The 24512-nt window shown below is 40.2% G+C and overlaps 1 protein-coding gene across 1 annotated transcript in view; it reads left to right on the top strand.

The window, feature by feature from the left end:
• Window positions 1-952: 952 nt before the first annotated feature.
• htr2aa (5-hydroxytryptamine (serotonin) receptor 2A, genome duplicate a) overlaps window positions 953-24512 on the top strand; it is a 76123-nt gene continuing 52563 nt past the window's right edge. The window contains 1 exon segment of the mRNA XM_020931670.2: window positions 953-1358. Within this exon segment, the coding sequence (XP_020787329.2) occupies window positions 953-1358 (406 nt within the window).

Genomic DNA, 24512 nt, shown 5'->3' with positions numbered 1-24512 from the left:
GTATTTATATTTTCCCTTTGAGACCAGAGGATCAGGACCAAGTCTGGACCAGGTCTGAACCAGGACTAAACCATGTCTGGATTAAGTCTGAACCAGGTTTGGACTAGGTTTAAATCAGGGTTAAACCAGGTCTGAACCAGCTCTAAACCAGGACTGAGCCAAGACTAAGACAGATCTAAACCAGGTCTAAACCAGGACTAAACCAAATCTGCACTAGGTCTGGATTAAATCTGGAGTAAATCTGATTCTGAACCAGTTCTGAACCAGGTCTGGACTAGGTCTGATTCTGAACTAGGTCTAAACTAGGTCTAATCCAGGTCTTGATGGATTATTCGTTCAGACATTTTGAGCGGGGGTGTTGATTTATTGCGGTTTATTTTTAAATTTCACTTGGGGAAATAGTGACATGAAATCTGCTTCATTTTGAAGAACATAAGGACAATTCCTCTGTGGATTGAAATATTTTTACAGCAAGACTCATTTTAATGAAGTGATTGGAAATTCATTTAAAATGTAGCATTTTTATTTTTATGTATTTATTTGGTACAATCCAAAAGTCTAATTTTGAAGTATAACCGAAAATACACAAAGGATATACATTTGGAGGTCATATTCAAAATCAAAAACAACCTCAAAATTTGGTTTGAAACTGTGATTAGAATTTTTGATCTGAAATTTTAATCTAAAATTTTGATTTGAAATTTTGATCCGAGATTTGATTTGAAATTTTAATCTGAGATTTGATTTGAAATTTTAATCTGACATTTTGATTCAAAATTTTGATGTGAAAATTTTGTCTGAAATTTTCACAAATATTTAAGACATTGCAAAATCTTCTTTTCATGATATTATTTATTTTCTTTCTTTTTTTTTTTTTTTTTACATTTGTTAAGATATAATTGGAACATCTCAAAAGAAATCGTAAACATATACTGACATTTTCATTGCCAACATGAGTTTCGAAAATGTTCAAAATTATTCCGAATTAGTCACTGGATCGTCTCCTACAACCAACAATTTTCAAGAATCGTGGAAAATTTTGGATTTGCAAAACGAAACCCGTCCCACAAACTGTCATAACCACCTGGACCTTTCAAACTTGACTTTTTACACCAACACCAGTGACACTGACGCTCGCATTTTTGGAACTCAGTGTAACATCGAGAAAAACTGGTCTGCGCTGTTGATTCTGTTCGTGATTGCCGTGACCGTCATGGGGAACATTCTGGTGATTCTGGCCGTGTCTTTGGAGAAAAAACTACAAAACGCCACAAACTACTTCCTGATGTCGTTAGCGGTCGCCGACATGCTGCTCGGAATCCTGGTGATGCCCGTCTCCATGGTGACCATCCTCTACGGTAAGCCAAGAGGGACAGTTGTTCCAGTGTTTGTTTAGTGCAAAGTGCTATTGATCCACTTAACTGATTTTTAAGTGTTAACAAGTAGGGCTGTGCAATGAATAGAATAAGATTTTTGCTCAAATCGATTAAAAAACTACAAAAATGGCGGAATAGGTATTGTTTAAGTTTTGTAATTTGGTGATATCATAATTTCAGATTGAGGGCAGTGCCTATGTAACTTTACGAGAGATTCATTATTTTTGAAAGAAATCTCCAAAGTTATGATCCACAAATGTCGAGTCTTTTCATTAACAACATTTAAAGGTGCACTATGTAATTTTTCTAGAGGAGGATGTGTTGACCTGGGTGGCCAAACCAGAAGTTCGCCATCTTTGATTTTTTTTTTTTAAATTTTATTATTATTATTATTATTTTTTTATTAACATGTGCAAAATTTGGAAAACTGGAAGGGTTAGGGTTACAACTAGGGTTAGGTTTAAAGTTAGGGTTACGTTTAGGACTGGGCCTACCGTTAAGGTTAGGGCTAGGAGTTAAAGGAACAGTTCGGAATTTTGGACATAGGACCTCATTTCCTAGTGAGCCAAAGTGTTGGAGACGTGCGGAGACATTTTTTTAAATATTCCATCCAGTCCTTGTATTTGCAGAGGTCACTGGTGCTAGGCTAGTGCAGGTCAATGGCCATAGTTAGCCTGCCACTAAAAACAGTCTTACCCACTCCACAAAACACCCGAAGCAAAACAATTATAACACCAGACTATCGATGTAAATGTCTGTGTTGATAGTAGGGATGGGCATGATTAGTCGATTAATTGATAATTGATCATTAAGAATTTCATCTATTACATTAATTTTAATCGACAAACCGAATGTAGGTTGCTGTGTGTAGCGTGACCAAACAGGGGTCTGGACATGTAGTTCTCTGCACTCAGAAGGAGCGAGCAAAAACAAACAGTCGGTCAGCCTGCAACATACCAAAGCGCAAATGCGTATGCGACAAGTGTGAGGCATAAAGCAGGAACATATGTGTCGGTGTCCAGTGGGAAAAAGCTTTGCCAGGTGAGAGTCGTGCAATGTTGATGACGAGTCCCCACCTCCCTCCCCCCGTACGGTGTCCTGGTTTTGACAAACGCAAATATGGTCACACTAACCCAGGGGTGGGCAAACTTTTTGGTTCAGGGGCCATATAGGGTTCTAAAAATTGACTGAAGGGCCGGAGAGGACGCAGAACGTGTTAAGAGCCCGGCTCCATTGCACTCGTATTTACGCTCATGTAGAACGTATTTGACACTACGCGCTGCAACTTCTGGAGACGCAGAAGTTTCAGAACGCATGAGGAGTGAATGAGGTCTGCTCCACCACACACCACATGAGAACATTAGCCCTGCGCGGTTAGATCATATTACCAAATAAAGCAGTGTCTACTCCACGGTGTCTTCTCATGTGTGCATTCACCAAAATGGGACTACCTCTGCTGTACATAATCAGTATTAATTTTAACATTGCATCTGAACCCTCACAGACTTAGCATTATCACCATATGAAAGAGACAATGCCCCTTTATATCTTGAACACTTCTACCTCCATCATGGTCTGAATACGCCGCCCAAAAGAATACTTTCCCATAAAGCATTGCGGCCAACATAATGCACCCAAGCCCCCAGGTTCCAAAATGGCCGTCCATTCAAGTCAATGGGCTGAGCTCAATGGCGCATGATCCCAGCTTAGCCTAGCATGGCTAGGTACTTCCGGTGGCCGTGGGCCGACCGAGCATGCGCAGTAGTGCTCTTTTCTCCCACGGGCACACGCGAATGCATGCGACCACACGCACGGAGCGCGGGCTCGTGTATCACGTGATCGCTTTGACCAATCAGAGCGAGAGGAACTAGAGCAGACCAGAGCGTAGCCGAAGCTAACGATTATAAAGCGTTTTTTTAAGACAACTCAAGGATTTTGAGCGAGAAAAAGTTTATGATCTAAAAATAGGTAAAAATCGCCAACAAATCCGATAATTTTGAAAGCTGTAGGTGACCTGTCAGACGAACACGAGCAATTTGTGATTATATTGCGCTCTATGAGAAAAATCTTGTCTCGGCCCACGGGACTTTTCTGCTGAAGTTCCAGTGAGTGGCCACTACGTCAACTGGAGGCAGCTACAAGCTAGCAATACTGTATCCAGTTATTTTAATAGATCCATGAATGCACCTACCCTTAATGTTTTCCTGCATTTCCGGCGTTTCCCAGTAGACGGCGCACTATATATACATTAAGAGGCGGTGCATTATGTTGGCCGCAATGCTTTATGGGAAAGTATTCTTCCGGGCGGCGTATTTGGACCATAAGTCAGGTAGAAGTGTTCAAGATATAAAGCTGCACTGGTTCAACTGAAAGTATACTCTAAAGAAAAGTTTGAACTCTGTATATATCAGATTATATGTTCTGATCAGGACAGGGTTTTGGGAGCTTTGATATAGGATTACTATTAATTAACGCTCATGTTGTGAGACGGTGGGTAAACGTCCTGGCTCGCGGGCCGCTGAGGGGCCAGACAGAAGACAGGATGTAACTTGATAAGAGCTCAGAATTATTTAAGACTTCAGATGTTTCATCACTGCTGTGAAAGACTGAGAACGCATAATCCATTAAGACATGTTCCACTGCACACCGAGTGTAAGTATATCGTGAGTTCATGGTTTACAAATATGACTACTACCAGCTCATAACCTAAGATCACGCCGATCAACCACAAACACACACCAGTGAGTGCGGCTAATCCTGACACGGAAACCTTGTGCACATTATTAATTATAGCTCGGAGACTATATGTTTTCTTAATTGACTTTTACTAATTCAAATGGGAAGCAGTGCAGTCTTATATTTTAAGCACCAACTACTTCACTCATGGTCCGAATAACTCCTGTAAGAACACTTTCCCATAAAGCATTGCGGCCAACCTAATGCACCACCCCTCAATGTATATATAGTGCGCCATCTACTGGGAAACGCTGGAAATGCATGACAAATAAAACAACAAGTTTTATTATTGTAATTTATTCCAGTTCGGCGGGCCGGATTAAAAGGTTTAAAGGGCCGCATACGGCCCCCGGGCCGTAGTTTGCCCACCCCTGCACTAACCTGTATTCCACTGAGTCATGTCTTTTATTCCGACGGAAATTGACGGCATCAGCGCACAAGAGCTGTTTTTTTAATCTTCGCTTAGTTTATGCAAATTAGCGATGCAGTTTTAAGTTTAGTTTCTGTGAGAGTTGTGCAAAACTGAATTAAACACATTATAATGTCAAACGGATTGATGTGGCTCTAGAGTGGTTACAGTTTATATGTCGTAAAGTTGAGTTTATTTATGCAGATTAGTAGTGCAGCTAGTAATAATAATGATGATAATTTTAATATAAAAATGTTAATAATTAATCGATAATCTATCGTTAATTATTCTGACGATCGATTAAGAAAAATTCATTGAATGCCCATCCCTAGTCGAAGGAATAATTTTAGAAGTAAAACCAACCTTGCATTTGAAGAATTTATGTGTGAGCAAAGCAGCGAGTTGTACTTACTGATAGAAAGCTTGGCAGCGATGGACTGATATATGAGAAAATAGTCCCTCAACATGCGACTATTCATACGATGCAAGGTTAGTTTTATTTCAAACATTATTCTATTAACACAGACATTTATATTGACAGTCTGGTGTTATAATAGTTTTGTTTTGGGTGTTTTTAGTGGCAGGATAACTATGGCCATTGACATGCACTAGCCTAACACCAGCGACCTCTGCAAATACAAGGACTGGATTTTTTTTTCAAAAGTGTCTCCAACACTTTGGCTCACTAGGAAATGAGGCCCTGTGTCCAAAATTCTGAACTGTCCCTTTAAACTTATGGTTTACACATATTCGTGTTAGTGTGGGGCGCGTCGTGTGCGGCTTTAATTTGTGATTTGCTTCAGTAATTTCATAAATAATTTCATAAATATTCTAAAACATGACAAACAAAACTGTACATTTATTGTGTTATAATAGTGCTCTGTGTGTATGATCCACAAATGTTGAACCTTCTCATTATTTGTTAGAGATTTGCTTCACAAATGTCCATGTAAATCTTACAGCGATCACATATTTGAGGTTGAATTATGGCACCACTTTCTGACGCTTTTGTGAAAATATCGTTTAACTTTTGTTTATTTATACAGACAGAGAAGACGTTGATATTTGTGCCAGTTTTTGTCTCATGTGGATAGGCCCAGTAATGACAGAGATAAGAGCAGAGACTGTGTAAAGAAGTGGACGAAGGGAGTTTGATGCCCTCCATGCATGTTTGAGTAATCTAGCGATCTTTCCTTGGGCCCAATTCAAACACAATTCTGATCAATACTCCACCCACAAGCCTACGCCACCCACGCTCCCCCACGGCAATTCTATTCTAATTCATTATTCTAAAACAGGGGTCATCAAACTAAGGCCCGCGGACTGACTCCGGCCCGCCACGTCCCTTTGACCGGCCCCCAGCCCCTCTGCCCCCCACAACTTGACAACTATGAGGCAATTCTCAAAAGTTGTCATGGCCCATTTATAGGAAGTATTTATATGACATATTTACATTTGCCACTGAATTTCTATCACCTATGCCTACATACACATATACTACTGATTTTGATTCCCATGATTCTGTTGTTCTGCTTTAGTTTTGACTTGTAAATGGCCGAATGCTCATTTCATTTTCACCTTGACCTAAAAAATGCTCACCAGGATAGACATATGAGCTGGCAAATTGATTTATTACTCATATTATAATTTCATTTTTTTTTTATCAGGTCCCTCATTTATCGCAGGGGTTACCTTCTAAAAATAACCTGCAATAATCAAAATCTGCCAAGTAGTCAGCTTTATTTTTTTACAATTATTGTATCTGTTTTAAGTGTGTAAAACCCCTCACCACACACTTTATACACTTTTCTCAGACAGGACAGTTACAACCCTTTTTGCATCCTTCTTAAAACTTATTGCTGCTGTTGTCCTTTTGTTATTTTCCTCCTTCTTTATGTAACAAACCGAAGATTCATTTATTCTGTAATGGTGCCTACAGTCACGTAACTTCTACCTTCCTTCAGCTTGTCCAGAAGTCCAACTTTTTGTGTGATGGTGTGCATCTTCCTCTGCCTTTTGGGTGCAAGCGCAGGAGATTTTGTCTGTGCAGAACGTTTCATCGTCATTGTGGGTTTTGTCGGAGAGAAAACTTGCAAACATACAGCACTTCAGAATCACACTGATACAGATCCAGCATTTATGTAAATCTGGCAAAGTGAACAGATTCTGTACTGAACAGGAGACACGGCTCAGAGGAGATTGATTGACAGTGGTCAACAGTATCTTAGCCAGGACGCAGGGGGAGAAACACAATGCGAGTTCATACGCTGTAAAAAAAAAAGCAAAATCGCACTATAAAGAATTCTGCAAAACAGTGAGGGACGACTGTATTTATTTTATAGGCCTATTTAGTTGACTTATTATTAAATGCTGCACACAGTTATTATTAATATACCATATTTTTTGGACTATAAGTCGCACTGGATTATAAATTGCACTTTTTGGGGGAAATTTGGTTAATAAAATCAGAGACCAAGAACTGACATTTCATCTTGAAAGTCAAGTTATAGTAACAGCAATAGAATAAAGAACAACAAACTGAATAAGCATCTGGTATGTTAATGTCACATATGAACAGTTTTTCAGATAACTATAGCATAAACAACAGAACATAAGTTTACCAAACTCTCCATCTCACTCCAAATCACTAAATCCATTAAATCCACTGAATTCTTCATCCTCAGTGTCACTTCAGCACAACTTCAGTTGTCACCCTAGTCTAGGTTTTGTCGATCCATCCAATGACTTCCAGGAAAGTTGCCTGGTGCACCCTCCATCCCCGCTTTCTGTCAGTCCCTCACAAGTTTCTTGCTCACTCCAAACTTTCTTTCTGCTGCTCGATTACTGTTTTCTGCTGCATATGTCACTACTTGCAGCAGGACAGTGGCTTTTTCTGCAGGAGACATGCGCAGAAAACTGACACATAAGACTAGAGCCTGTCACTCTGAACAATTTTAATATATAATTTGCACCAGATTATAAGTAACACCCAAACCATGAAAAAAAGTGCAGTGAAAAATTATAGTCCAAAAATACAGTAATTGTTAATAATATTATTATTGTTAATATCATCAGGCCTACCTACAGTTTGTAATTTTTCACTCTCCTTTGCCAGTGTCAATCACCAGATGTTATTAGAAAATAAATAAATGGAATATCTGTGGTATTTCCAATTAAAACAAAGTGTGAAGTGCACACTACTGTTGCAAACCACTAGTAACGATAAACAAATATGTGCCAGGAATTCTGTGTTGACATAGTTTTGTGTAAAGTCTGTGTCAGGCTGGTCATTTCTACTACACAATGAAACCTGCTGGTGTCATTTTGGTCTGGGTCATACAATTCTGTTATACGGCCCCGACGCCGGCCCCCATCACAGTCAGGAGCAATAATGTGGCCCCAGAGAAAAAAGTTTGGTGACCCCTATTCTAAAACATGACACAAAACTGTACCTTACTACTCACTCATTTGCTGTACAGTAGTTTCATTTACGAGACGCGCGCTGATTGTGTTGTAATAGCGCTCTGAAGGGGGAGTGACTTAGCATGGAGACCAAAGGGAAGGAAGTCTATGGCACTGATGTATTCTCAGTGTCGGGAAGGTTACTTTTAAAATGTAATCCCCTACAGATTACAGATTACACACCCCAAAATGTAGTTTGTAACGTAATCCATTAAATTACTTAAAGTGAGTAACGTAATCTGATTACTTTGGATTACTTGATATTGTCATGTTTTTTTAAACGACATGAATGTAGCAACCACATCCTGAAAATTCTTGTTTGTTGTCTTCAAATTGTCTGAGCCCAAGTCTCCATGAATAAACAACTGTTTGCTGTAGAGAAACAAAGACCACGAGATCTGAATATAAGAGGTTTTGTCTGTTAAAAAACAGAAACAAGATCAGCTTTTCCTTCACCATATTAAAAAATATTATTGATAGAGAAATTATTTTTTATATGAGATCATCTTAAATTATGTCAACCTACTGTTAGGTGTCATGTTGTTTAGACCTGGTTTAGACCTGGTTTACTCCTGATTTTTAGACCTGGTTTAGACCAGGTCTTTAGTTCTGGTTTAGTCGTGGTTTAGTCCTAGTTTAAACCTGGTTCAGTCCTGCTTTAGTCCTGGTTTAGTCCTGGTTTAGTCCTGGGTTAGTTCTGGTTTAGTCCTGGTGTTAGTTCTGGTTTAGTCCTGGTGTTAGTTCTGGTTTAGAGGCGCACAGGAGGAAGCGCGGTTTACGCGAGAAAACATGGTCCACACGCGGCGCACGAGACGTCGGTGTCCGCGCAGTAACTACGGAAGGAGACGTGGTCCGCGGGTTCTCAGGTTGATGACGATGATGAAGGTGTGTGTTTGTGTGTGTTTGTGTGTGTTTGTGTTTGTGTGTGTGTGTCTTTGTGTGTGTTTGTGTTTGTGTGTGTGTGTCTTTGTGTGTGTTTGTGTGTGTTTGTGTTTGTGTGTGTGTTTGTGTGTGTGTCCCATCATGTGGCAGGTCACTATATGACAGTAGTGCAGATATTATGAGTCTATGCAGGTTGTTTTCACCAGTGCCAGTAGCTCCTGTTTCACATTTAAGTTGTAGGCGATTTTATTTGTTTTTTATATATATATATCTCACATCGGGAGAAGAATTTCCAAGACACAAATGCGTTTTTACCAATGCACTGCTGCTTCCACTGTGTGACTGACACCGGTAACATTAACATGACGTTTCCATCGCTCTTACTGCACGCGTTCTGTTTGGGTTTCCGGCAATGAGTGGAATTACCAAAATAAAAAAATAAATAAATGGGATGTAGCACAAAATGTGAAAACAGGAAAATACCGCCTTGTAATCCACTTATTTCAGCAAAGTAACTGTAATCCAATTACCACTCATTGAAACAGTAACTGTAACGGAATACAGTTACTCATAATTTGTACTCTGATTACGTAACGGCGGTACATGTAATCTGTTACTCCCCAACACTGTGTATTCTCAGTAGGGAGAAAGTTCTAGTACTATGCCATGTTCACATCACGGCCTCAAAATCAAAAGTGTTAGTCATATATTCGAGCATTTTCGATTTGAATATTGATGTAACACTAAGAGCTGTGCCCTGATGTGCGCTGAATTATGCAGTTTACATGATTCTGCAATTAGCGTTAGCCTGGCTCTGGAGATGCTAAGTGTCAATAATCCAGAGTCTCAAACAGACTTTTATTTAATCAGTTATTTAAATGAACTGTCATTTTATTACCGTCATGTTCAGAGGAAATAACATTAGAAACTCTTCGTCAATATGGGACCTTTGGCCAAAACCAAAGAAAGACAACAGTGATCCAGGTATGACGTAATGTTAAAGGCCTGTTATGTAACTTTTCTGGTGGTGAACCGCTACCTGCTTGTCTCCATGGCGATGTTATACTCGAAATGTCCCTCAGCATGGCGTTAAACACAGCTATATTGCGTTTACACAATTGGACACGTTTTCATTGTTCAAGACATGTGTTCTGACTGTGAAGAGCTCGCCTCTCCACAGGTATGACCTGTAACTCTGCTTGGTGGTGGTGTAGATACAGTAAGTGTAATGCCATACTGCGGAACATTCTAAGCAAAGCAATAACATCTTAATAGAGACCAAGTGAGAGCTCTGAGTTCTAAAACATAATCCTTCAACCTATGTCAACAAGACAGAAAATTCCATATAAAATGAATTTCCATTTAATAAAATAAAGTGTTTGGCTATAGATACTCAATTTCGATACTCAGGAATAGACTCGATACTCAATGCTGATTCCAATACCATGATGATACTAAAAAACACACTTTATTTAGACAATACAGTGTGATTCTAAAGCTGTTCAAGGAAGATTATTGTCTGTCCTGTAAATGTGACTCAATACCTGCTCAAATGAAGATCTTGTTTCAATGCCAGTATAGTTTCGATTAGTATATGTTATTAGGTTATTTTTTCAAACCAAGAGTTTGTTTTCAAGTTTGTTTGCAGCAGTCTGTAGCGGCATAAATCAGCTGACCGGACATGTCACAGTAACATCATGCGACCACTCTGACAAAGACCTCTAGTGAGTAGTCCAAACTGTCAGGTATGAAAACAAACTCTTGGTCTGAAAAAAGGACGTAATAACATAAATTATCGGAAGACCAAATGAACCTCATATATCAACGTTAAACCCGCACCCTCCCAGACCCGTTAACATTCCACCCGTTACCCGCCCAAAAGTATTCTAACTGAAGCATCCATCAGAATATGAATTGAAAAGTTATGACTTCAAGAATTACAATCACGAAATGAAATGAAACGATTATGCTTTATCTTCATTACAAATATAAATTCACAGACTGTCATCACTCCACAGGACTAACCAGAAACTCACCCAAGACTGATTCTATTACTGAACCAGGAGGACTAAACCAGGACTAAACCAGGACTAAATCAGGACTAAACCAGAACTGAATCAGGACTCGCTGTCAGGATGGTGCACCCATGTAGACTGACCCACGGGTACCTGACCTGGTGCAGGACTCTGCCTTGGATGCAGGGCGCGTTACATCATTATCTTGACTTTAATTAACTTATTTTGAAAGGGCATCAGAAGTTTATTTTGACACTGTGTGTTTATTTCCTGTCTTCCCCTGCTAAAAACCTTGGAGACGCCCCATTGATGCTGCAAAATTAGAACTTCAACCTATCTTGAGCAGCACTTCAGCGTCATGACGGTCGTTGGACTAGTATCGATTAATGTCTGATTTTTGATATTTTTGACTACCTCTTCAGATTGATCCCGAAGTAAATTTATATTGATTTAAAAGGGCCGATAAACAGTTTTTTGATGTTATAATGTACAGCATTTTTTGGACTAGCGCATGTGGTTTTAAGTTTCATTTCTGTAAAACATAAACAAATGTGCGTAAAGCTGCATTAAACACATTATAATTACTGTATATTTGAGTCCTCCTAAAATAAAATAAAAAACTTAAACTATCCATCCACATTCACATTCATAATACACATTCACCAAAACAGGGAGGCAACGCCGGGGGAATTACGCCATGAACTGCCAGTGGATCATTGATGCCTGGGCTAAGGATCAGTCTCAAGTGTCGTCTGTTTGTTTCACTTAATGTGCCTTATAATCCAGTGTGCCACAAGAGAATTCAACATTACTGATATTGTGCCTTATAATAATAGTTTCTTCATTACAAACAGACCTGGAGTTGTGTTTTGTTTCATTCACACATGTTTAGCACACAAACCCTGCAGATTCAGACTGGGTTCTTCTCTCAAACTGAAAACACTCTGTTCCACTTTTTGATGTCATGTGGTAATATACAGGAAGTGCTCCACCTCCACCTTGGATGATTTCATGCTGGAATTGATCTCCACTAGCCAGTCTGGCGCCACCTAGTGCCTCCGCTCAATTTCATTTCTCTCCAGCGACTAGGTCAGGAATCAGAATACACTAGATGGTTTGCAAGAACCCAGAAAGTGCGAGTTCGGGCACCAGCCAATCAGCGAGGAGTCATACATTCTGTGTTGGCAACAATTCCCAAGATTGAGAATGTAAAGCCGGAACAAAGAGAATGTTTGGTGAATTTTATCAAGGAGAAAGACGTTATTGTCCTTCTTCCTACGGGATTTGGGAAAAGCTTAATATACCAGTTAGCCCCATTAGCGGTGCATTACATCCGTCATGACCAAATAGCAGCAATTGGTTAAATAAAAAAAGTAAGGCAAGGCAAGTTTATTTGTAGAGCACAATTCTTACACAAAGTAATTTAAAGTGCTTTACAGAATAAGAAATACATTAAAATCATAATAAAAACAAATCAAAACATAAATAATCATGAAGATTAAAATTAAAAAAGAGAGACATAGATTGGAGAGAAGAGTGCGGAATGAAAACCTTTCAGTTATATGCACAGTTAAACAGAAATGTTTTGAGCCTGGATTTTAAACAGCGTCACAGAAGAGTCTGTCTCACATGTTCAGAAGACTGTTCCAGGTTTTAGCTGCATGAACCTGAAACTCTGACTCCCCTTGTTTAGTTCTGACTCTGGGCACCAGCAGGAGGCCGGTCCCTGAGGTCCTCAGAGTGTGAGATGGTTCATATGACACTAACATGTCACAGATGGACTTTGGTGCTCGGCCATGGAGACACTTGTACACAAGCAGAGCTGCTTTAAAGTCTATTCTCTGAGGCACAGGAGCCAGTGCAGAGACCTGAGCACAGGACTTATGTGCTCGTACTTCCTAGTTCAAGTAAGGACCCGAGCTGCAGCGTTCTGGATGTTCTGGATGTTCTGCAGCGTCTCACAGCTCGTTTGGAGAGACCAGTGAGCAGAACATTACAGTATCTAACCTACTGGAGACAAACACATGAATAAGTTTCTCCAAATCTGCTTTAGACAGTAAACCTTTGATTTTTGCTATGTTTTTTAGATGGTAAAAGGCTGCAGATGTTATTGATTTGAAATAAAAAAATTAAATTATTAAAATATATATAAAATTATAAAATTATTACAATTTGAATGATTTGAAATATTAAAGTTCAAGTCTGAGTCCATTATTACCCCTAGATTTCTTGCCTGATTTGAAGTACTGATTTGAAGTACAGGCCTACCGTCGAGCGAACAAATTCTAACGCTGCCAAGGTCAGACGATTTCTCTGAAATGAAACCGGCCGATGAATCAGGCTAAATCACTACTGAACTAAAGGTAAAAAGTACTACACCTGTCAGCTTGGAAACTACCACTCCTTCATGATATCACAAGGTGGAACGGAGCATTTTGAGCTTTGGAGATGTAGTCAAACTAATAATAAAGGGTTAATCAAACATGTGTGAGTAAACTATAACACAACTCCAGGTCTGTTTGTGATGAGGAAACAACATAATAACAGAGATCAGAAAACAGCGTAATGGGCCCTTTAGAAAACCCCATAGAGATTTAACCCGAGTTGGAGTAGCCATGATTATTGCTGTGACCAGTACTCATTATAGGGCCAATTAAACAGCACAACATCAGGGGGTATCCTTTCTAATTGGCTGGACAAAAGTACATCATAAGTAGTACTCGAAAGCAGCAAGTACACAACCGCGAAAACCATTCTAACTGAAATTCCAGACACCTGTTTCTCGTCACTGCCTTTTTCCTTTTCTATTTCCATGACAAAAACTTTACAGAGCGACGCGTTCAAGGACCCATCGGAACTCATGTAAACAGGGCCGCCGAGCCTCATTACCGCAGCTCTCCAGCCTCTTCACTGACATCTCCACTGGTCCCTGAACGCACCGCAGCTCATTATAAAGCACTGATCACTGTGTCTGTGTCTGTGTATGTGTGTGTGTGTGTGTGTGCCCCATAGAGACACTGAACTAAAGCTGTGTTCAATGACTGTCGGACATTTCAGACTTGTGGGAGGGACGCAGAGGTGGAGAGGAATTACATGTCTGTTAATTAAAAGTTGTGTGATACATTTGAGGTTAAATAATAAAGGGCCCATGTTACGTTCTAATGTTTCCTCATCACAAACGAACCTGGACTTGTGTTTTGTTTCATTCACACATGTTCAACGCTTTGTTCCACCTTGTGATGTCATGTGGTATTACAGGAAGTGCTCCACTGTCATAGTAATGGTTGCAAAATTGACTCTTGTGAGATATTAGTAATGTTATAATGTTGCTACCTCCTCTAAAACAAACCTGGAGTTGTGTTTTGTTTCATTCACACATGTTTGAGTATTGTATTTTTCGGACCATAAGGCACACTTAAAATCCTTTGCCTTATGTTGTGGTTACTGCTTGTGCTTACTGACCTCTAACCGATTTTATGGGGCACACAGCGCTCACAAATATGTCAAACTATTTTAGTACGACTTTGTTAAGCTGCGAAGCCACAATGCTTGATGGATTGTTGGAGAATTATGGCTACAGCAGTCAGGAGCCTCTCAGAGTAAAACCCAATTTAAGGTCCTTAATCCGACAGAAGCTGAACTGCATCAGCGCACAAGGAGCGAGCTGTTTTTTCAGCACTTATAGTTTATGCCATGTGGTTTTAAGTTTTGTTTCTGTAGAACGTAAACAAATGTGCGCAAAGCTTCATTAAACACATTATTACTCAATGTATATTTGCCTCCTCCTTGTAGGAAATAAAAAAAACAAACTTAAATTATCCACCCACATTCACATTCATAATCCACATTCACCAAGACAGAGAGGCAACGCTGGACGAGATACGCCACGATCGTCCGATGGATCGTGGATGTCTGGCCTAAAGCCTTAGTCACAATAACTCGCACCGGTCCCCACGGGCAGTTCACGGGCGATTTTTGGCCAAGTCCGTACGGGGCTCGCAAGTGGCCCGTACAAGATTCCAAGCTCGTAGATGAGGTGAGCCAGTAGGGAGGAAATATTCATGCACATTTTTTCCTGCGAGCAGCCTACGGGGGGCAGCTCGTAGCAAGCACGTATCTCACACTTACGGGGGAAGTATGGGTCAAGTATGTGTCACGCAGGTGTGTCGTACAGGTTTTTCCATTTTGATTGATTGATAGCATTTATATAGCACCTTTCAAGATACCCAAAGCGCTTTATAGTTCATTATTTAGTCACTCCACACTCAGTGGTGGTAAGCTACTACTGTAGCCACAGCTGCCCTGGGGCAGACTGACGGAAGCGAGGCTGCCAATCTGCGCCATCGGCCCCTCCGACCACCACCATCACTCACACTCACACCACTTTCATACTAGGCAATGTGGGTGAAGTGTCTTGCCTAAGGACACAACGACAGTTTTTTGCCACTGGCGCCTCCTGTGGCACCTGATTTTCCCAGTGTCTCCCATCCAAGTACTAACCAGGCCCAGCCTGCTTAGCTTCTGAGATCTGACGGGATCAGACTTTTACAAGCTGGTATGGCGCCCTGAATTCCTGTGGCCCACTCACGGGTCCTGGACAGGGCAATTGCGAGGGCCACACTTGCACCATCCTTACGAAGCATTTAGAAAACTCTCTCTCCTCCACGGGCCAAGAAATATCAGCACCTGTACAAGTGAATCGCCTTTGCAGGTTATTGTGACTAAGCCTTAAGGGATCAGTCTCAAGTGTCGTCCGTTTGTTTCACTTAATGCTCCTTATAATCTGGTGCGCCTTATGTAGGAAAAATTATAATTATTATAAATAATAATAAATAATAAATATAATTAATAATTATAGTAATATAATATAGTATATAATATATTTTGTAATTATTAGTCTGTCTACATCTCCAAAGCTCAAAATGCTTTGTCCACCTCGTGATGTCATGTAGTGGCAGTTTTTAAATTCACATCTCCTTTTGCCTGTAGTTCAATAGAGATTTTTTTTTAACCAAAATATCTGCTCGTCCTACACGTATCACCAATTAAGAAAATAAAATTGGAGACTGAAGTATGTGCCTCACAGTGGGCGCTGGGGTTGATCGGCAAATGGCGTCTTAAAAAAGCAATTTAAGATGATTCAAACATGCATGAATCACTCTGAACACAACTGTGGAGAGAGTAAATGAGAAAGAAACAAGTGCAACATGGTCAGAAGCTCTGAAACAGGCAGAATGGGCCTACTTACAACGTGCGTTATATAACTTTTCATTTCGGGGTCAGTCACCTAATTGTTTCTATGGAGATGTCATTGCTCTGCCTGGAATGTTCCACAGTATGACATTAAAAAGCTCTACCTTACATTTATTCAATTACAGGTGGTTTTATTGCTCAAAATACGTAGAAAAACAGACATTCTGATTATGAGCGGGGTCACCTCTCCACAAATCTGACCTGTAACTTGATCTGGTTTGGTCTCCATGACGATAGAAAGGTTTAAAGCCATACTGTGAAACATTCCAGACAAAGCAATAACATCTTAATGGAGAAAAGCATTTAAATTGCAATTCCAAGTAACGAACACTGAATAGTATTTTTCATTTGTACTTTTTACTATTTTGTCAGCAGTACCTGTACTTGTACTTGTACTTGAGTCCATTATTAGCCGTATAACTGTGCTTTTCACGGCTCCCTCTACACGGTCGACATCTAAAGACACGGCTCCAGGACTCCGATAAGAATAAGGAGAAAGTTGGATGTAAATGAGTGTCTGTCTCATTATCTATAATTACATTTTAATTATGGCCCAGACTGTACCTGGATGACTCTGCTGTGGGTGGGAGAGATCAGGACAGGACCCCCGCTGTTAGGCTTTATAAAGGGGCACAATGTCATTTTTCTTTTCTTTTCTTTTTATAATTTTGATCATTTTGAGGGTATTTAGTAGGGCCGACCGATATGGATTTTGTTGTGGCCGATATGAAACCAATAAAATGGGAGTTGCCAATATATTTAGTGATGTAAAAATTCACTGTAAATCTTGAATTGTTTAAAAAACTTAGGTTTGGCTCTGGTGGATTTTAAATTGGGTTTATTTAGGCAACATTTATTGTTATTCTGCCTCTTTACATCATATTTACAGACAGTAGGTCGGACTAATGGCATTTTTGCATCACATTCTAGCAGCTAGTGATGGGTATTCCAGTTCTTTTTAGAGAACCGGCTCTTTTGGCTCGGCTCACTTAAAGCAGCTGGCTCTTTTGGCTCCCAAGTGACTCTTCAGATTGTTTTGTTGCAAGCAGGACTAAACCAGGACTAAAACAGATCTAAACCATGTGTAAAACAGGACTAAACCAGAACTGAACCAGGACTGAGTGTCGGGACTTGGTCTCTATCTCTCTCCCTCTCTCGAGCCCAAGATTAGTCCTGGTTTATTTATTTTATGTGAACTACATCCAAATCTGCATGTTTTTCTATCCTTTGCACATGCAGATTTCTGAAAGTTTTGTTTTCAGCCGCTGCTGCTGTCAAACTCCCACGAGTCTGCACGCGACGTGAAGAGAAAAAAGTGAGAGAAAGAGACAGAGTGAAAAACACTAACAGATACAAGAGAGAGTCTGAAATCTGATGAAATCCTTCAAGACACTGACATGATACAGACAGGACAGAGGTTCTTTCTGTAGGAGACATGTGCAGTAGAGCGCGGGAAGAGACAGGGGTGATGCGCCGAGGAAGATTCTAGTTTGATTGTGTTTTGAACAGGTATTTTGTGCTTCATACACACATCCTCCTCATGGAAATGTCAGCTTTCCCTGGAGGCGGCCTGAAAAGAGTCTTTAAGGCTGCATTCAGACTGCAGCCTGAAGTGACCCAAATCCGATTTTTTGGCTTCTATGTGACCTGTATCTGATCTTTTAATGTCAGTCTGAACCACACAGATCCGATTTTTTCAAATGCGACCCAGACCACTTGGATATGTGCTCCTGAAACCGACACATATCTGATCTTTTGACATGCGACTTCAGTCTGAACGGTCAAAGTGCATTCATCCACCTACACGTTATCAACAAGCCACAAACGTCACTATGCTGCACTGAAGTAGGTGAAAATTGTTAATGAACTCTGTGTCACTGAAGCAAAGCGCATCACCACTCACCACTCATGGCTACATCTCCACATCCACATGTTCCTTTCAACAGGTGTCGCTGCCGCTGTCCCACAAAACACCACGGCCAAAAACCTCGTCCTTCTCCTTCTCAGTCTCCTCCTTAAGTGAGTTGTTCATGTTCTGGGTCCGGTACGAGAGGAACTTTAAAATCTCCAGGTGCTCGATGCTCGCGTTGTTTGGATAACGTCCGTAAACACAGAGCACGCTCGCTGCGGTTGACGTCATCGTGTCCTCCAGTGCACATGTGGGACACTTTTGGGCCGTTTACTGTTCACATTTAATTGGAAATGTCACATTTAATTGGAAATGTGAACGACCTCACAAAAACATCAGATTTCACAAAAAAATTGGAAATGAGCGTTAAGCCCTGCAGTCTGAACGTAGCCAAAGAGAGTCCAGGAGAGTTAAAGCAGTTCACAGACATGTCTCATTATTTGGCTCAGGTACAAGCAGGTACAGGTCTCTGATTCAAATTGATTACATGATTGAGCCACACAGCATCTCTTCACGTCACCCCCCTTAGTACAGCAGAGCAGGTAGATTTATACTCGAAAATCTTGTTAAAATATTGACTGACTTTTTGCAGGAAATTCACAGTAATGTTGACCCAGAGTGTGTTATCATAGATTGGCATATGTTAAAGAGTTCAGATTAGGGATGGACATGATTAGTCAATTAATCGATAATTGATCAGTAAGAATTTCATCGATTACGTTCATTTTAATCGACAAACCGAATGTAGGTTGCTGTGCGTAGCGTAGGTGACCAAACAGGTCTGTACATGTGTCTCTCTGCACTCAGAAGGAGCGAGACACAAACAGTCGGTCAGTCTGCAACATACTGAAGCGTAAATGCGTATTTAACAATGACTTGTACAAAAAATTTCACGCTTTCCGTTGTGTTCGGGACAAGTGTGAGTCCATGTGCACAGTGTACAAAGCAGCACATATGTTTCGGTGTCCAGTGGGAAAAAGTTCACCAGGACACCGAAAATATGAAAAAGCTTTGCCAGGTGAGAGTAGCGCAATGTCGATGACAAGGCCCCGCCCCCCTCCCCCCGTACGGTGTCCTGGTTTTGACAAACGCAAATATGGTCACACTAACCTGTATTCCACTGAGTTGTGCCACATCAGCGATACAAGAGCTGTTTTTTTTTTCCGCTTAGTTTATGCAAATGAGCCATGCGGTGTTAAGTTTTGTTTCTGTAAGACTTGCACAAACTGCATTAAACACATTATAATGTCAAACGGGCTGATGTGGCTCTAGAGTGGTTACGGTTTATATGTCGTAAAGATGAATTTATTTATGCAGATTAGTGGTGCAGATAGTAATAATAATGATCGATTACGAAAATTTTATTGAATGTCCATCCCTAGTTCAGACCCTCCCCTTTTATGTCTCGTATCCATCACAAAGTCCATACAACCTCATTGACACTTCAAAGTTCAGACACTGACCTCTCTTTATGACACATGTAAAGGGACATTGAACCACTTCCATCTTACATGATGAATTAACATGAATGAAACATTAAAAACACAGAAAATAATTCCCACAGAAAACACACGGAGAAATGCAGATAATGCAGCTTTTAAGATAACAGCGATTGATGTGGCTGATCAGAGCCGCTGCACATGAGCTCGACATCAGTGAGTCGATAGTGAGATTTTGGAGACAGCAGTGACGAACTAACTCAATGCAAAAAGACAACAAAAGCTTTCAGAGGCGATAAAAGCAGCCGACCCAAACTTGAAAACGTTTTTGAAGACGTGGACACCTGCGGTTTATACTCAGGCGCGGCCTAGATATGTACAATTTTAAAATGTTGTTAAAATTGTTGCGGCTGTTGATGCGGCTTATATTCAGGTGCGCTCAATAGTCCGGAATTTACGGTACTTCAAACATGGACTAAATGATAAGCTATGATAAGCTTAATAATAATGTACAAGGCAAAAAGGAAACAACTACCAAAAAAACATTCACAATTTTTTTATTAAAAGAGAAAGTACTTACTAAAGAGAAACGTTTTTGTATTTTAGTTTGCGGGATAAAAATCTGAAAACGCTATGAGTGTTGAGCTAAAAAAATGTCCAAATATGAAAATGTGTGGACATAGTGGAGAAGAAAGTACAGATACGTGTAGTGAAGTAACAGTAAAAAGTTCAGTTCAACAATTGTGACTTTATGAAAATGGAAAACGAGGTGATATAGTACATTGTTTGGATTTCTGCTCAAAGCAAAAGCGACACTAAACCCGGCCGTTAAAGGTGCTCTGTGTATCATCATCTTCTTCTGTTTCTATGGAGATGTTCCTCAGTATAAAATGAAACATATCTGTCTTATTCAGTGACGTGGTGTTTTTATTGTTCCAAAACTCTTAAAAAAAGATGCGTTCTTTCTATGAGCAAGATCACCTCAGATTCTCCATGGAGACAGGTTAAATGCCCCACTGTGGAACATTTCAGGCAGTATGACATCAGCTCAAACTACTGCTGTTGTGTCTTTTGGAAAGACACTTCACCACTTTGCCTATGTATCTGTGGGTTGCCAAAGTAAAATAAGGAGTGTTGCCATAGTAATTAACAATTAAACAAACCATTTTTTAAAAAGTATAATCATGGGAGCATGTGTCAAGCTCTGGTTTGGTTCTTGTTCAGTCTTTCTTCAGTCCTGAGCTCTTTTTTGATTTGTTGTGGTTTAGATTTGCTTTAGTCCTGGTTTATTCCTGATTTAGTCTTGGTTTAGTCCTTGTTAAGACCTGGTTTAGATCTGGATTTGACCTGGTTTAGTCCTGGTTTAGACTTGGTTTAGTCCTGGTTTAGTTCTTGTTTAGACCTGGTTTAGACCTGGTTTAGTCCTGGTTTAGACCTGGTTTAGTCCTGGTTTAGACTTGGTTTAGTCCTGGTTTAGACTTGGTTTAGTCCTGGTTTAGTCCTGGTTTAGACCTGGTTTAGTCCTGGTTTAGACTTGGTTTAGTCCTGGTTTAGTTCTTGTTTAGACCTGGTTTAGTCCTGGTTTAGTCGTGGTTTAGACCTGGTTTAGTCCTGGTTTAGACTTGGTTTAGTCCTGGTTTAGACCTGGTTTAGTCCTGGTTTAGACTTGGTTTAGTCCTGGTTTAGACTTGGTTTAGTCCTGGTTTAGACTTGGTTTAGTCCTGGTTTAGACCTGGTTTAGTCCTGGTTTAGACTTGGTTTAGTCCTGGTTTAGACTTGGTTTAGTCCTGATTTTAGACTTGGTTTAGTCCTGGTTTAGACTTAGTTTAGTCCTGGTTTAGACTTGGTTTAGTCCTGGTTTAGTCCTGATTTAGACCTGGTTTAGTCCTGGTTTAGACTTGGTTTAGTCCTGATTTATACCTGGTTTAGATCTGGTTTAGTCCTGGTTTAATCCCAATTTAGACCTGGTTTAGTCTTGGTTTAGTCCTTGTTTAGTCCACAGATTGTATAAAGAAGTGGACTAATCGAGTCCATCCACAGCGTTTGGCTCCAGTCAAATGAACCTCACAGGGCCAGCAGTTATAGGAGTGAATTTGACGCCAGGATTGATACTATGATTTTTTATTTATTTATTATTTAACGAACAAAACAGCTAAATAAAAACCCAGGATCATGTGTCGCAGGTTAATATGAACATTTTATGACCAAAACGACGAGGCTCACAGCAGCAGTTACAGAGAGAGCGGAGATATTCCAATGAAAGTCAATGGGAGCCAGAGTCAGAAGGAGCCAGAAGAGTCTATGGTTTATTCCCGTTTTAGAACTGGTTTCTTTCTTATTTATTTTCTCAGCAGGTTGATGTCAAATCATGTACAGGATCGAGAAAAGTACAACAACAATCACACAAAAGTACACAACTTGAGCACTTCACTTCACACTTCAGTTCATTTGAAGTCCAAAGTCAGGAGTGGAAGAGTTAAACCAACAACCTCTTCATATAAAAAAAAAGTAATTTGGTTTGGAAACATGATGACATATTTGACCATTAAACAACCACTGTTTTAAAGTTTCAGAAAATACTGCCAGTGTTGAAAGTAGGGATGGGCATTCAATGAAATTTTCTTAATCGATCGTCAGAAGAATTAACAATCGATTATCAATTAATCATTAACGTTTTTAAATGATCATCATTATTATTACTATCTGCACTACTAATCTGCATAAATAAATTCAACTTTACGACATATAAACTGTAACGACTCTAGAGCCACATCAATCCGTTTGACATTAGAATGTGTTTAATTCAGTTTTGTTCAACTCTCACAGAAACAAAACTTAAAACCACATCGCTAATTTGCATAAACTCAGCGAAGATAAAACTCCAGCTCTTGTGTCGCTGATGCGGTCAACTTCTGTCGGATTAAAAGACATGATTCAGTGGAATACAGGTTAGTGTGACCAGATTTGTGTTTGTCAAAACCAGGACACCGTACGGGGGGAGGGAGGTGGGGACTCGTCATCGACATTGAGCGACTCTCACCTGGTAAAGCTTTTTCCCACTGGACACCGAAACATATGTGCTGCTTTGTACACTGTGCACATGGACTCACACTTGTCCCGAACGCAACGGAAAGTGTGGAATTTCTTGTACAAATCATTGTTAAATACACATTTGTGCTTCGATACGTTGCAGACTGACCCACTGTTTGTGTCTCGCTCCTTCTGATGCAGAGACACATGTACACACCTGTTTGGTCACGATACACACAGCAACCTACATTCGGTTTGTCGATTAAAATGAATGTAGTCGATGAAATTCTTAATGATCAATTATCGATTAATCGATTAATCATGCCCATCCCTAGTTGAAAGCACTTGTAAATGAGTCCTGGTCTTAGTCTTGGTTTAGTCCTTGTTTCGCCCTAGTCTGGTCCTGGTTTAGTCCTGGTTTAGACCTGTTTTAGTCCTGCTTTTGATTGCAGAGCCTAATCTAAAGCTGTTCATCCGTCTCTCCTCACATTCTCTCAGACTGCCGTGGTCGTCTTTAGAAACATCAGACGGCGTAATGAGTGAACCAGATGAGAGCTTTAAATCCACTGAAGACTCCTCTCCTCTGAACGCTTTTAAAACAGTCACTTTACAAAGATCTGTTTGTGAATACGTCTGCTCGTCACGACGTGGAGGCTGCGAGGAGAAAGTGGGACAAGCATCAGACTAAAAGAGACATAGAAATACGATCTGTCACATATGAACAAAGTAGACAGATTAACAGGATAAATGAGCACGGCTTTAAAGCTGGTACTGAGGTATGATGCAAAAGCTTTTTTTTTTTTTCAGCTTTCTACTATGTTATAACGTTGTTCCCTCATCAGAAATGTGCCTCAAGAGGTTTTAAATGTCATCCACGCATGGTTGAGTCTGCCAAACCACGTCACCCACGCTCCCACATGACAATTCAAAATCAATATAGTACAGCCAACCTCTTTTTTTTTTTTTTTTGTTAATTGTTTTATTTTTATTTATTTAAAAGGGACAATACATATTCATGAACATACACTGTACTTGTAAATATTTAGTTAAGACCTGGTTTAGACCTGGTTTTAGACCTGGTTTGGACCTGGTTTAGACCTGGATTTGGACCTGGGTTTAGACCTGGTTTTAAACCTGGTTTAGACCTGGTTTAGACCTGGTTTAGACCTGGTTTAGACCTGGTTTAGACCTGGTTTAGACCTGGTTTTAGACCTGGTTTTAGACCTGGTTTAGACCTGGTTTAGACCTGGTTTAGACCTGGTTTAGACCTGGTTTTAGACCTGGTTTTAGACCTGGTTTTAGACCTGGTTTAGACCTGGTTTTAGACCTGGTTTAGACCTGGTTTTAGACCTGGTTTAGACCTGGTTTAGACCTGGTTTTAGACCTGGTTTAGACCTGGTTTAGACCTGGTTTAGACCTGGTTTAGACCTGGTTTTAGACCTGGTTTTAGACCTGGTTTTAGACCTGGTTTTAGACCTGGTTTCCTGGTTTTCCTGGTTTTAGACCTGGTTTTGGTTTAGACCTGGTTTTAGACCCCTGGTTTTAGACCTGGTTTAGACCTGGTTTTAGACCTGGTTTTAGACCTGGTTTAGACCTGGACCTGGTTTAGACCTGGTTTTAGACCTGGTTTACCTGACCTGGTTTTAGACCTGGTTTTAGACCTGGTTTAGACCTGGTTTTAGACCTAGACCTGGTTTTAGACCTGGTTTTAGACCTGGTTTAGACCTGGTTTAGACCTGGTTTTTAGACCTGGTTTTAGACCTGGTTTAGACCTGGTTTTAGACCTGGTTTTAGACCTGGTTTAGACCTTTTAGACCTGGTTTAGACCTGGTTTAGACCTGGTTTTACCTGACCTTTTAGACCTGGTTTAGACCTGGTTTAACCTGAGACCTGGTTTAGTGTCCGGCATTGAGTGGAATGACCGAAAAAAAAAAAAAAGGGGATATAGCCCAAAATGTGAAAACAAGAAAATACCTCTATGTAATCCATTTATTTCAACCA

This window comes from Boleophthalmus pectinirostris, unplaced genomic scaffold, assembly GCF_026225935.1.
Source record: "Boleophthalmus pectinirostris isolate CB_2022bp ecotype Guang Dong unplaced genomic scaffold, ASM2622593v1 HiC_scaffold_1, whole genome shotgun sequence".
In the NCBI taxonomy this organism is placed as follows: domain Eukaryota; kingdom Metazoa; phylum Chordata; class Actinopteri; order Gobiiformes; family Gobiidae; genus Boleophthalmus; species Boleophthalmus pectinirostris.
Note: the sequence above shows the minus strand (reverse complement) of the source record. Positions and strands in the feature narration are given on the sequence as shown.